This window comes from Hippoglossus hippoglossus, chromosome 6 (assembly GCF_009819705.1).
Source record: "Hippoglossus hippoglossus isolate fHipHip1 chromosome 6, fHipHip1.pri, whole genome shotgun sequence".
In the NCBI taxonomy this organism is placed as follows: Eukaryota; Metazoa; Chordata; class Actinopteri; order Pleuronectiformes; family Pleuronectidae; genus Hippoglossus; species Hippoglossus hippoglossus.
The window spans coordinates 21083046-21095814 of record NC_047156.1 but is presented as its reverse complement, the minus strand read 5'-3'; the positions used below and the strand labels follow the sequence as shown (position 1 = coordinate 21095814).

The 12769-nt window shown below is 41.1% G+C and overlaps 1 protein-coding gene across 12 annotated transcripts in view; it reads left to right on the top strand.

Annotated features, from left to right (window-relative positions):
- LOC117763641 (unconventional myosin-IXAa-like) overlaps positions 1-12769 on the top strand; it is a 147408-nt gene that overhangs the window by 88773 nt on the left and 45866 nt on the right. For all 12 annotated transcript variants that reach the window (XM_034588916.1, XM_034588921.1, XM_034588926.1 and 9 more), the window contains 2 exons: positions 3726-3815; positions 10695-10811. In XM_034588916.1, the coding sequence (XP_034444807.1) occupies positions 3726-3815; positions 10695-10811 (207 nt within the window). The remainder of the gene's footprint in view (positions 1-3725; positions 3816-10694; positions 10812-12769) is intronic.

Below are 12769 nucleotides of genomic sequence, written 5' to 3'. Positions count from 1 at the left end.
GTCACAGAAAATGTCAATACTCCATTGAAGGGCAGTTGCTGCAAAACAGTACTGTGAGTAAATGTACTTCATCATATTCCACCAATACTTTTTCTGACCATATTCGAGTCAACAATTATCCTGAAGTTTTTCACTGTTCTGGACTCTTTATTGTCCACATGACAAATAGAGACGTGGAAAAGCGTCTTCTGACATGGGTTAACTTGCCACACATTATAAATGTGCACACAGTGACACACACACACACACACTGGCTGAGGGGGTGTAGAGCAGTCGTCCTCTAACCAGAAGGTCGGTGGTTTGATCCCAGTCTTCTACATCTGAGCCCCGAATTGCCCATCATAGAGAAAGTCCTGCCCATAGATGCATTTGAATGTGTGTGTGAATGGGTGAATGGTAATAAACTGTACTGTAAGTGCTTTGACTTGTCATCTGGACTAGAAAAGCTCTATATAAATACAGACCATACACACATACCCACACACTCAATCTGTTCTGATTTACCTTGGGACTGAGGGACGCTGTTACTTCCCAGTCCCCTGCTACAAACTGCAACGATTAACCGGATGTGCTTGTTGAGTCACTGACAAAACAATGTCCGACGTGCGCCAGAGACTCCTGTCAACAGCACTATGGGGATGTTATGACTGTGAAGCCTGCCTGTAACATCCAGACTGGTGTCGCTCTGACTGTGCAGAGGTCCAGAGTGGCAGTGACGTGCAGCCACATGCTGCCCACATGCTCCGGGGTTATTGTTTAAGTTCAAGTTGTTTGGATATGTGTCATGTGGGGGCAGCGGCCCTTCGTCCAGAGGGACGTATAAAACATTTTTTTAAAAGAGGAAGAAGAAAGGGAAGGAAAACAATGCAGCTTCATGTAATAACCACAAAGAAAGAATCAAAATTAAACAGCAGGTGTTGTTACCTCTCTACTGCTGAATCAGATAGTTTTTGTAGGATGATATAGAGGTGAGTTAGCAAAGTTAGTTTCATGAGGTCTATTGAAAATAAAGTAATTGTTTTGGTACATAAAATTTACAATCAATTTACAATTAAAATGCCTTTAAATTACTATTAAAATATTCCAAAAATGTAATTGTTTGATGCTAGGATTATACACACATATAGACCAGACAAGCTCCATCAACATTTCTTCACCTTTATGTTTTATTCATGATGTATGTTTTTATTTTAAGACCTTTTAAATAAGCAGGACTACTAAATGGCTATAATATGCTGTTGGGTTTGCTTAATGCAGTTTTTTGTGGCAAAGCTTAGCCAAAGTTTAATCTGCATGAATATCCAATGCTGGAATCAGTCCGTGTTTCACTTTGATACGTAACGTAATGTAAAACATTTTAGACAGGATGTGATGTGAACCGCTGCTCTCACTACACTAACTGCGGCATACTCGTGTGACGCGCTGCTAAAGGAGAACTGATCGTCACGAGTGTGGATTGATGCATGAATAGGAATGAAAAGTAGACTGGACCTCCTGTTTCCTGTGGACGTGAACCTGGAGGAGGAAGTAGGGCTCGCAAGGGCTGATGGACGGCTGACACGCTGGATCCTCTGAGCTGCGGAGCTGAGTGACTCGACCCTAACCAGAAAAATTCCTGTGCAAACCAGACACAAGTCCACAGAGAGTAGCTCTCTGTGAACACAAATCCCACTAAAGTCGGAATTTCTTGGTATTTTAACTCTAAAAACACTGAGGCCAGTCCAGTCCAAACGTTTAGTTCATTCATCACAACCTGACATGGGCCAAAAAGTTTTGTCATAGGTCCTGTCAGGTTTGTTTTAGTTTTCTTCAGCAGGAGTTTCCTGTGCTGTATTTTGCCAGCAATTCCTAATTCTTTCCTGGTCATTAAATGCAGAAATGTAATAAATATTTGGGCTGTATTCAAAATGCACAGTGTTTGTAACCCTCACACATTCTACAGTAAAAGATACAAGAACATGTTCCAAAGTTTAAGTCAAAATTAGACTTCAGCATTCTGAGTTAATCAAATCAAGGAGATATCCCGTTTAAAATTCCCCCTTTTTCCCGCTGTTCAGGGAAAAGACATTGAGCTGCAGTGTAGAAATATACTTACTCAATTGACTTGTTTTATCAACTTTATATAACTTTATATAACCTTTGGAAACTGAACAACTGTCACTGATTAGAAGTATTCGGTTATCTTAAATTCAAAGTGGATGAGTTTCCACTCTGCCAGACTGAAGAAGAAGAATCATCATTTCCAGGATATGCACTGTGTCATTAGTCCTTCTCTGGTTAAGTTACTGCCCAGTCTGCTGGCTAGTTTATGGAAATGGGGAAATACAAGTTTAACGGGAAGTAGTTCGAGGGTGACTAGTACTCCTGGAAATGCTTATGAAGCAAACTGCGCTGTGTCAAAGGTTTTTTGAAAATTGGGACAATGGGGAGTAAGGCAGTGGAATCTGATAGTTTGGTCTTAAATTTGATTTCAAGCGGTATTAAAAAGGTCTTTAAACCTCTTGAATTTAATTGGTTATAAAGACACCCTAACAAAGAGCTGTTTGGTGATAGTTTGGTGACTAGGCCATTGCAGTGATCAACAACGGCACAAGGCTCGACCCAGTAGGCAGAACCCAGCACTGGAGAATCAGTTGTTGTTGCTGTTGTTGTGACAGTGAGTGTTGTTGTGAGTCCCAGCTGCTGTTGCTACAGAGCGCTGGTCACCTGTGTATTCCAATGTTATTGATGTGTCCAAATCACATCAAATTCGACAGTGCTTCCCTTAACAACGCACTTGTCAAGTGTGAAGGCGATAAGATGAATGGCTGTTGAGATTCTAATCAGATAAACAGATGATTTATTTTCAAACTTGATTTGTTGTAAGATTTGAAATCAGCACTGTTAACACTAACACTGTACTTGCTAATATAGATTAAGACTTCTACACGAAAAACTAAAAGGTTGATTTATGAGCAGAATGACTGATCTCAAACCAGAGCTTAACAACATGTGTGTATTATGGTATTAGTGCTTTGATCATAGACGGAGTGGAAAGCCTGTTACCAAGCGACTAATACATAAAAATGTAGCGGCTAAAGACCAATCACCAGGCTGCAGAATAGGCTTTGCTCTTAGTGGACGGATTACCAGGCAGTGTGAAATGAAGTCTGATTATGCCACCCCCCCCCCACCATCCCACTCACTACACGTACACACACACACACAAAGAGAGCATTCTTTCTGTCGCCTGATCTGTGTTTATGTCAAACCCTTGACAAAGTAGGCAACTGACAAACACAGATTCATAATGGTATTAACTGTAACATTAACATCCTCACCTTTATGAAGACCTCACGCAGTCGCACAAAGAGACTTACATGCACTCACACACACACACACACACACCCACAAAATACGTGGTCTCAGCAGCAGCTGTTCGGCCCACTCCCATAATCCCTGTAGCTGGAGGAGACGTGTGCAGTGACATCTGCTTCTCGCAGTGTGGCCCTCTCATCAATGGTTGTACCAGACTGTTGCTGCACGTTATGCCATCAAACTGTCAAAATAAAGGTACAAGATATAATTTATAAATGTAGCGGCAGGGTTCTCACATATAGGTATGTATCCCTCCAACAGCGTGATGAGCTGCTGGTGACTCTCTAACACGGGTGTGTCTCTGGTTCCAGTGACCCTGATCCCTCTCGTCCCTGACCTTGTCTCAATTGTTTGTTTTTTTTCTTCAGGTAAAGGAGGAGATGCTGCTCGAAGCGCTGACAACCAGGAAAACTGTCACTGTCGGAGAACGGCTCATCGTGCCCTACAAACTTGCTGAGGTGACCATTTTGTAAACACACCATCCACACACAGCAACAAGATATGACACCCATCTGAATCCCACACACAGACTTAATCTGACTGTGTTCTTCAACCAATGATCAACTGCTGGTTATTCCTCTGTGTCAGGATGGGTATAACCATACAAAACCTAGATGATGCTTTAAGGCAGCAATACACTGTGTGATTGGAGCCCGATTTAAATGCGTTTACTGAATTGCGTGACAAATTTTAGAGTCGGACTGATTTTCAGCTTCGTCGTGCATCGTTTGTCGTGCAATGTACAGGGGCATGTGATGAATTTCTGACATGTCAGAACAACAGCGTGACATGATGTCCTTGCTAATTTAAAAGGAAACTCCTGTTGACTAGATTCCGTTAGAACAGGGAATAAACAGACTGAAGCTTAGTGTGGAGGAGCTGGTCCAGAGGAGCCGACGTCACGGTCAGTGTGAGCAGTCAGGTCGTGTCAGACAATCAGACCGTACAGTGTGAGCACGTAAATTGTGAGTTTTGGCTTCACGTCTCAGACGATTTACTCGCACACTGTGAGATAGAATTTAACAACATTACTAAAGTTGCACAGTGTATGCCCAGTTTTACACTGAAGCTCATTTAAAAAATAAAAAAATAAAAAAAATTATAATTGTCTTCCTTGCTAACAATGGTGTGTGTTGTGGAGGTGGGGCTGGAGTAAATTCCAAGCTGTCTTTGGAAAGCATTGTGGAGCTGAACGTTTTGTTACGAAGTGCGTCAGCTGCAGGGGAGATTCTGCGAGTGTTTGTGTGTGTGTACAAGCTTTGGAGCCTGTCTGGGGAGTTTGTTGTGGCACTCTCCCGGCCTCCACCTCGTCTGTCTGAGGCTCTTTTGATAGGGGTCTCTTCCTCTGCAGCTTCCTGTTTCCTGTCGAGTCGAGCAGCAGCAACACGATTTAACCCTGTCCACTCAGCCCTGTGGAATTACAGTCTGCTGAAATGTACCTCCCGGATGCCTCTGCAGAGGCTCCTGTGATGTGTATCATAATATCTGTCCTTAATATTCGGTGGGCTCTGTTTATCCCTCCGTCTCTCTGCTTGTTGCTGCAGGGTCTTGTGTCTGAGGAAGGAAATGCTACACTTAGATAGTCTGTTACTCTACTCAGCTCCACCCTCCCCATCTGATCTATGGGTTAGTTAAGCCCAACAATGGTAGCTCCCGCTCCCCCACACCCCCATCCCTACAGTCATGTGGTCTTTTCTCAGGAATGTGCAACCTCCACTGGAATATACAGGACATAGGCCAGAAACCAGATCCTACATATCTCTCTCTCTCTCTCTCTCTCTCTCTCTCTCTCTCTCTCTCTCTCTCTCTCTCTCTCTCTCTAACACATACAGTACATCAACTTTTTTTCTGCATGAGCTCTATAAGTTAGGCTGATTAGAAACTTAAACCTGAGTGGTGGGGGTCTGCAGCTATGATAAATCCTGTCCTGCAGCTCCTGGTGTCATGTTATGAAAGTACTCTTCTGTCCTTTTCGAGCTGGCCTTATCTTGAAAGGACTGAGACATTAATGGAGAGAGTGAAACAGAGACAGAGCGGTACACATCCAAATAAAAAACGACTTTCAAATCCCAGAAAGAGTGACATTTAGCGGAGGAGACAAGATAAAAAATGAATCAATACCATTAAAAGAAAAAACTAACAATAACAATTAACTGACAGAATAGATACAAAGTCAGTAAATATTTGCAATTTTCAAGTAACTTTTGGCCATGCTTTCGTTGATGTAGCTTTAAATTGCATTCTTTTCTATTTCGATGTCTTTACTTAACTACCAATGAGTCGTATAAAGAAGTGAAGACTGACCAAAATGTCCTTACTTTTGACAAATGTCCTCATTGAAATTGGTCCCCACAAAGACAGAAGTACAACAGCACACACACACACACACTCACCACAAGAATAGCAATAGTTAAGCCCTGGCCTGATCTGACCGAGGGCCATGGGAGCGAGTTGAGGCCTCCTGTGGAATCCATAACACGCCTGTTTTCATATAAACGTGGAGAAAAAAAATAGAACCTGGTGAATGTTTCTTTTTTTCTCTGAAATTATTTCTTCCTACTTGAATGAGGAAGGCTGAAAAAAATATCCTCAACCTCCAACCACAGTGGAGGTGGAGATGGGGAGAGTTGGATGAAGCATCTGACCTGTTGAATTCGGGTCACCTGAATTAACTGAATGATCCCTGGTTGATTTGTTCCAGCGTGATTGTGAGAGTAAAAGTAATTATTGTTCATGAAGGGAAACTGTGTTCAGTGGGCTAATGTCTCTACCCTGCCTCTAAATATATATTTTTATTAGTTAGTTTAAAGTACCAGTAAAATGTTTAATTTAGTTTTGGTAACATTTAAAGGTTCAGTATGTATAATTTAGTGACATCTAGTGGTGAAGTTGCACGTAGCCTCCAGTTGTCATAAAAACTCAAAAGGTTTAGTTTGTCCAGTCTGGGCAACTGTAAAAAACATGGCGACATCCGTAGAGAGGACCCGCTCCTGATGTAAATATAAAGTATTTAAATATAATATAATATAATAATATAATATATATTCTAGGGTAAGAAAACAACAATTTGTAAAACTTAGATGAAACACACTAGTGAAAGCATCACTAGGATTATTTTATATTCAATTCCTGCCAACAGATCCCTTTCACCTAAATCTTACGCACTGGACCTTTTAGATTTCGGATCTGGTTGGATCTGTGATCTTTTTAAAACTTAGGCCTTGGCTACACTATTACTAAAAAAAATATCCATCCACAAGACCTTCATTTTACAAAATATCTGCATGTGAGAACGCAAAATCCAATACAAAAGCAAAAAAAGCATGCCAGGCCAGTAGGTGGCGATACAGTCTACATCAATGATCCATTAAACATCAGAGAAGAAAGCTGTGATCCAGGTAATATTGGGTGAGGCAGACGGCTGTGGTGCAATGATGTTACATTGGGCTGCAAGTGTGTGATTAGATCTCCCAGTGCTAGAGTGACGCTAGGGTTTTTGAGAATCTACAATTTGGAAGGCGTTTGTAAAAATCTGTTTTTCGTGGCTTAAATTGCGTTTGCGTGTGGACAAGAGGCCTAAACACAGAGGAAACAGTTTGTTTTGCAGTTATCTGCATTAGTGTGGACAGGGCGTTAATGTTGTCCTTCTGCTTCTCACAAGCTCAGCGAGTCAATACATCACACTTCAAACAGGTTCACAGACATTTCCATTGAGTAACGCACTTAACTGCATCTGTTTTGAGGATTGTGTTTTGGCACTGTTCAACTCAGAATAGGCAGAAAAACATAAAGGCTCATGTTCTCAATATCCACACAAAAATGTAAATGTTTGTGACAGGTTTTCTCTCTTTTCTCCACTCCCTCAACAGGCCTTACATCACACATTCAGCACAGAAAAAGGATTTCAAAAGCAAAATATGCGAACATTTTCAACAGCAGCCTTGCAACAGAATGTGTATTTAGGGAGGTCAGTGTTCCAGTGCTTAAAGAAAAAAGTCTGATTCTGGGATCGAGAAAGAAAAAACAACTTTTTATTTCCCACTAAATTTGAAGAAAGCGATAAGGACAATAACAATGCATCAACTTCAAGGCCATTATTATTTACCTGCCTACTAATTCCACAAACGTCTGTCGGCATGTGGAACCCCTATCTCACGAATTTAGTAGCTTCACACATGGCACGTATATTCTCAGTGGCCTAGGGAAGTGCAGTGCAGAATTTGGTTGGATTTTGACCCACGATACCTTCAGTATTCCTAAAAATGTAATAAACAGTCAGTGGGGGCGGTGCAGTTCCATCCTTCAGCCGGCCATGGTGCAAATAATCTCAAACATTGTGGTTGAGCTCTGGTTTGGACTCGAAATGTATTTCAGGTCTGGGCTGGAAGCGTGTGCATGTGTGAAGTCAGTGACAGGCACATATACGTTAACCCATGTCTTTTAAGATCAGGTGTCCTGTTTTTGATGTGGCTCCAGATAATCTGACACCATCATTTCCTCCTTCCTGTGTGAGAGACAGACATGGATCAGGTGAAGTGATGGGGGGGCGGGTGCTGCTTCATATAGCAACTGTTTCAAAGCGGTTGAAGCGTCACACGGAGAGAGCAGAGGTACTTACCCAGTGCAGGGGGATTGTAAAATGTATCAGTTAACATACACTATATAAATACACACACACACGTATACTAATTAAAAACATATGCAAATAGGCATATTGTGGTGAAACACACAAAACATCCTGCAGCGAGGAAGCCAGCCGGCCACGTGCTGTGTGACCTCACGCTGATGTTTCACACCTCCTGTGGTATTTCAGTAGAAAGAAAGAGAGAAAGAGATGGAAAGAGAAAAACAACTTCCCCTCAGCAGAACCTTATAATCACAAACACCAGCGAAGAGCTGCTTTAACAACCCACACCGTTACACTTTACAAAAGTCTCTGATGAAGTCCTGCTAATCATTTTGTCAGATTCTTGGGTGGCCCTCCAGAAAAACATTTTTCGACCCATTTGCTCCCGGCGACACTCCCTCCCTCCCAACTGGTCCCATTGTGGTGAATAATTGAATTACATGGCAAACACAGCGACAATAAGTGCTCAGTGAGCATGTCAAGTGTTTGTATAAGGATCTGCAAACCACCCCCACCCCCACCCCCCCCACCCCCAGGTTCCTGGAGAAGCATTTAAATCGTGGTTCTTTTTTTAACCTTGTCTTCTTCGTAAGATTTTTACATAACTTTGTGGGAAGACAGACGTCACAGGCCTGCTCGCTAAAAATATCATACACAATCAATAATGCAAGAGCAGAGAGGCAGCTTTTAAAATGCTTCATCACGGCTCTTGGCTGCATGTGGCCTCAGCAGGCGGTGTTTGGAACAGTCCTTCGCAGAGAGTGCATCCGCAGTGGGGCTTGATCAGGTTCACAGTGTCCCACAAAGAGTTTTTTATTTATTTTTTATCATTATATAACTGATTTAGGACATTTTGTTTTTCAGTCATTATGTTCTTGTAGACTGAGTATGCGCCTGCTTTTATTTCTTGCTTCAGGAATGGTCACACTGACTTCCTCTGGTTGCTTTCCTTATGGTGATAAAATGGTGTTTGTTGTTCAATAAATATCATAATTACACTGAATTTAATTTAATAATTACCAGGTTATTACCAGGTCCTGACTTTTGACTCCAGCCTCATAATCAGACTGACCCCTTCATGCTTCTAGATATTTTGGTCTGTTGCTTTATTTAGTTTTTTCATTACCCCTGACAGTAGTACCCCCCTATTTTATATATTTTTTTACAATTCATGTTTTTTCTGTGACTTCTGATCTTGAATCACATTGAGTCTATGCTTGTCATATGTAATAAGCTATATATATATAAACTTGACTTGACCATATATATTTCATAAATGTTACCGAGCTGTCTATATAGAAAGATGACACCTCTGTGTTTAATTTGGCCTACTAAGGTCTGATTGGTTTGTCTTACTGTTACGGATTGCTTTCAATGGACACAACAATGTCAGACACCAAACAAATTGTAGAACTGTACAGGTCCAATGTGTCTGCTACACATGTCTTCATGTCGTTCACCATGGAGAAAAGTTAAGAAGTTAATTTTTGTATTATTGTATTAAATGGTTGAATTTGTGAAGAAGTGCGACGCAATGTTACACCTGCAGCTGGTCTTCAGTGAGAGTTTAGGGATTCATCTTTAGTGTTAGGATCCTAATGCTCTATTTACAAATGTTCATGACAACCAGCAGAACTTAACTGGTTGTTGTTGTATATATAACCTGTGATTTACCATTCATGTGTTTGGTAAGGCAGATTAGTAAAATCTAAAGGTGGCTTGTTGTGGTTTCATTGGGTTAGTAGTATTTATAAAGAAGGGTGTGATTTGTGTTGACAAAAGTTGACATCCTCTGCTGTATTACATCTCCTCTGATTGGATTAGACTATTTGGGGTTCTTGCTATGAAAATGTTGAACAAGACAAAAGAAACCAGTCATAATGGGGGCCAATTCAATCATAACACCTCCAGCTGCCAAAGAACGTGCTCTTGTGTCCAAGTCTCTGTTTAACCCCTCAACTCTTATATCAGCTTAGCAAAGCTTTCATTGTGTGACCACAGTCGCTCTTTGGCTTGTTGAGACATAATAGCCTGTCTTGGCAGTGTTGTTTTTTTATGGATCCAAAAGTGATCCATGAAAAAGTTGTCCAAGTCGTGATCTGCACGTCTGGAGGCAGACAGGGCTCTGGCTCCTGACTGGAAAACCTACAGTATTACAGAACGGCACACAGCAAGACCACCAAACATAAAAACAGTTGTGAGCAGAGTGGGAGCTTTAACACATGCTCTAAATACAGTGCATGTTGTTATATCCCTGGTATTTCCCAAATCCCTTCTCTAAATTACAGTAGTACAGTCATTTAGCTGCTAGGCAGATTACTTGAGCTAAAACTTTTACCTTCGCCAAGGAGCTTTAGTTTTCGTCTGGGTTTGTATAGCCATTTTCAGGCATAAACTCCGGAGAATGCCCACAAAATTGGGACTGGATTTTCTCTGCCTTTCACACGTGAACAATGCAGCAGGAGATTCTCCGCTCAGACGCAACAACGCAGAAATCTGGTGGATTCAGGTGAGGGGTGGAGCAGCAGGCAGAGGCAGGACACATTCATTCATTCTGCTGCGGAGAACACTTTTCCCTCTGAGAAATTAAAAAGTATTAGCCCCTGTTTTTGACAAAGGAAACCTCTATGCTAATGATCAGAAATAAGCTGACATGCTCTGTCTGTGTGTGCGTGTGTGTGTGTCTGTGTGTGTGTGTGCGTGTATGCAGGCGGGCACTGTGAGGGACTCCATGGCCAAGTCACTGTACAGTGCGCTGTTTGACTGGATTGTGTTCAGGACCAACCACGCCCTGCTCAACAACAAGGACCTGGAGGACAGTTCAAAGGTGGGAGCTCTCTCATGTTTTCACAAAAATCGTTGTAACATACTGGAAAAACCTTGTTCATCACATTTTGAAAACTTCATATGTTTTAGTATGCTTTTTTCATGTATAAGGAACATGCTCTGCCTCCTTCAAGTTATTGAATTAAAAAAAAGCACATTGGCAATAATACTGGGGTCGCAAATAAAGGGTACTTAATTTATCTGTCATATTTGGACAGACTTTGTTGTCAGTAATGGGAAGTAAATGTTGGAATGACTCTCATAGTACCAGTGCTCTACATATCCCACTCAGTGTTTGTTTTTGTATTTGTTAATTGTACTGTGCCAGTCTCACGTTCTATTTATGTATTTATTTATCTATTCGTCTATTTATTTAACTATTTATTTATAAGTGCCCTGGTACGATAGATGTGAATTAAGTGTGTTAAAACATCATTATTGTCATGGTAAGATACAGTGTACGAGCTCAATAGTTATATGCTAATATAGTATATGATTTATAGTGACAGTGTTATTATGTCTTGTGCTATGTTTGTTAAAATGAACTTTCCGTTGGACCAAACACAATTTTCTCGAATGGCAGACTCTTCAATTCTCTTCAAAAGTGTAGCTGTATCATAAAAGGAAAATTTAACCAATTGCAACGATTGATTTATCATAAACATCAGTGACCTTAACTCTGAACATAAAAATAATCACCTCAAGTTTCTAGTCTTCTCTCACTTACATAACCTTCAAACATTTGAACATTTTCTGTGCATGAGATGATGAGAGCAACACTCAAGATCAGGGGCCCCTTCATTTTATATCCTAGTTTAAAATGATTTCCAAAACATCTGATATATGAAATATGAATTTTCCAGTGTTTTAATATAAATCTCACAGAATTTATACAGGTTTCTGTCCATATTGAATTGTTTCCCCACAAATTAATTACATTTGTAAATATGATATAAAATTCAGAAACTAGTTTTATGAAGGATATTAAAAGGTCTAAGAGCATTTAGTTGTATTTGTTTGACATCCGGCTGTAAGCTGGTACAATAATATAATCAATAACATTGTGCTTTTGAAACATGTCTGCTCTTAAAAAAAAAAAAGTCTGTTATACTAAAAGAGAAATATTTAGCTCCTGATGGAAAAACAGACATTTTCCATTCATCCTCACTCATGTCCCTGTGTTCTTTCTGCCCTTCTTAGTGTTTATTTGTACAAACTGGGCTCCCTATCCTGCTGTCTGTCTGTCTGTCTGTCTGTCTGTCTGTCTGTCTGTCTGTCTGTCTGTCTGTCTGTCTGTCTGGCTTGCTTCCTTTACTCCCAGAGGCTGACAGGCTGGACGTGTTGTGATATGGAATACCACTGTGTGTGTGTGTGTGTGTGTGTGTGTGTGTGTGTGTGTGTGTGTGTGTGTGTGTGTGTGTGTGTGTGTGTGTGTGTGTGTGTGTGTGTGTGTGTGTGTGTGTGTGTGTGTGCCTGCCTGTGCATGTTGGAAGTGGCAGCTGGCAAGTCATACCCAGTGGGGGCATCGTAAGGATTAGAAAACTGATCATTTATTGTGTGTTTGTGCGTGTGTGTATGCAGAGTGTGGTTTGTGTGTGTGCGCATGACAGGAATATTGGGCAGATGGCATCAGGTTCCCCTCAGCTCAGTTTACTCCCTGTGGCCCTTTTCTGTCCCTGTGCAGTGTGTGTCTGTGCGTGTGCCTGGACACACGTGCATGTGTGTTGATGTCATCTGTGTGTGCTTGTCAGGGGGTCGATGAGGTTTTACTTTCTGTCAAGGTCATTGTTCTTATGCGCACATCACAGTGGATGCACGCAGTGTGTGTTCATGTTTTGTATGTTTTAATGCCTGAATAAAAAATAGCCCTTGAGAGAGAAATAAAACACTGCTGAATATATGTAAATGAAATTGGACACCACTTTAACAGTCCATTTCATAATTAAAGGCTGTCTTTGC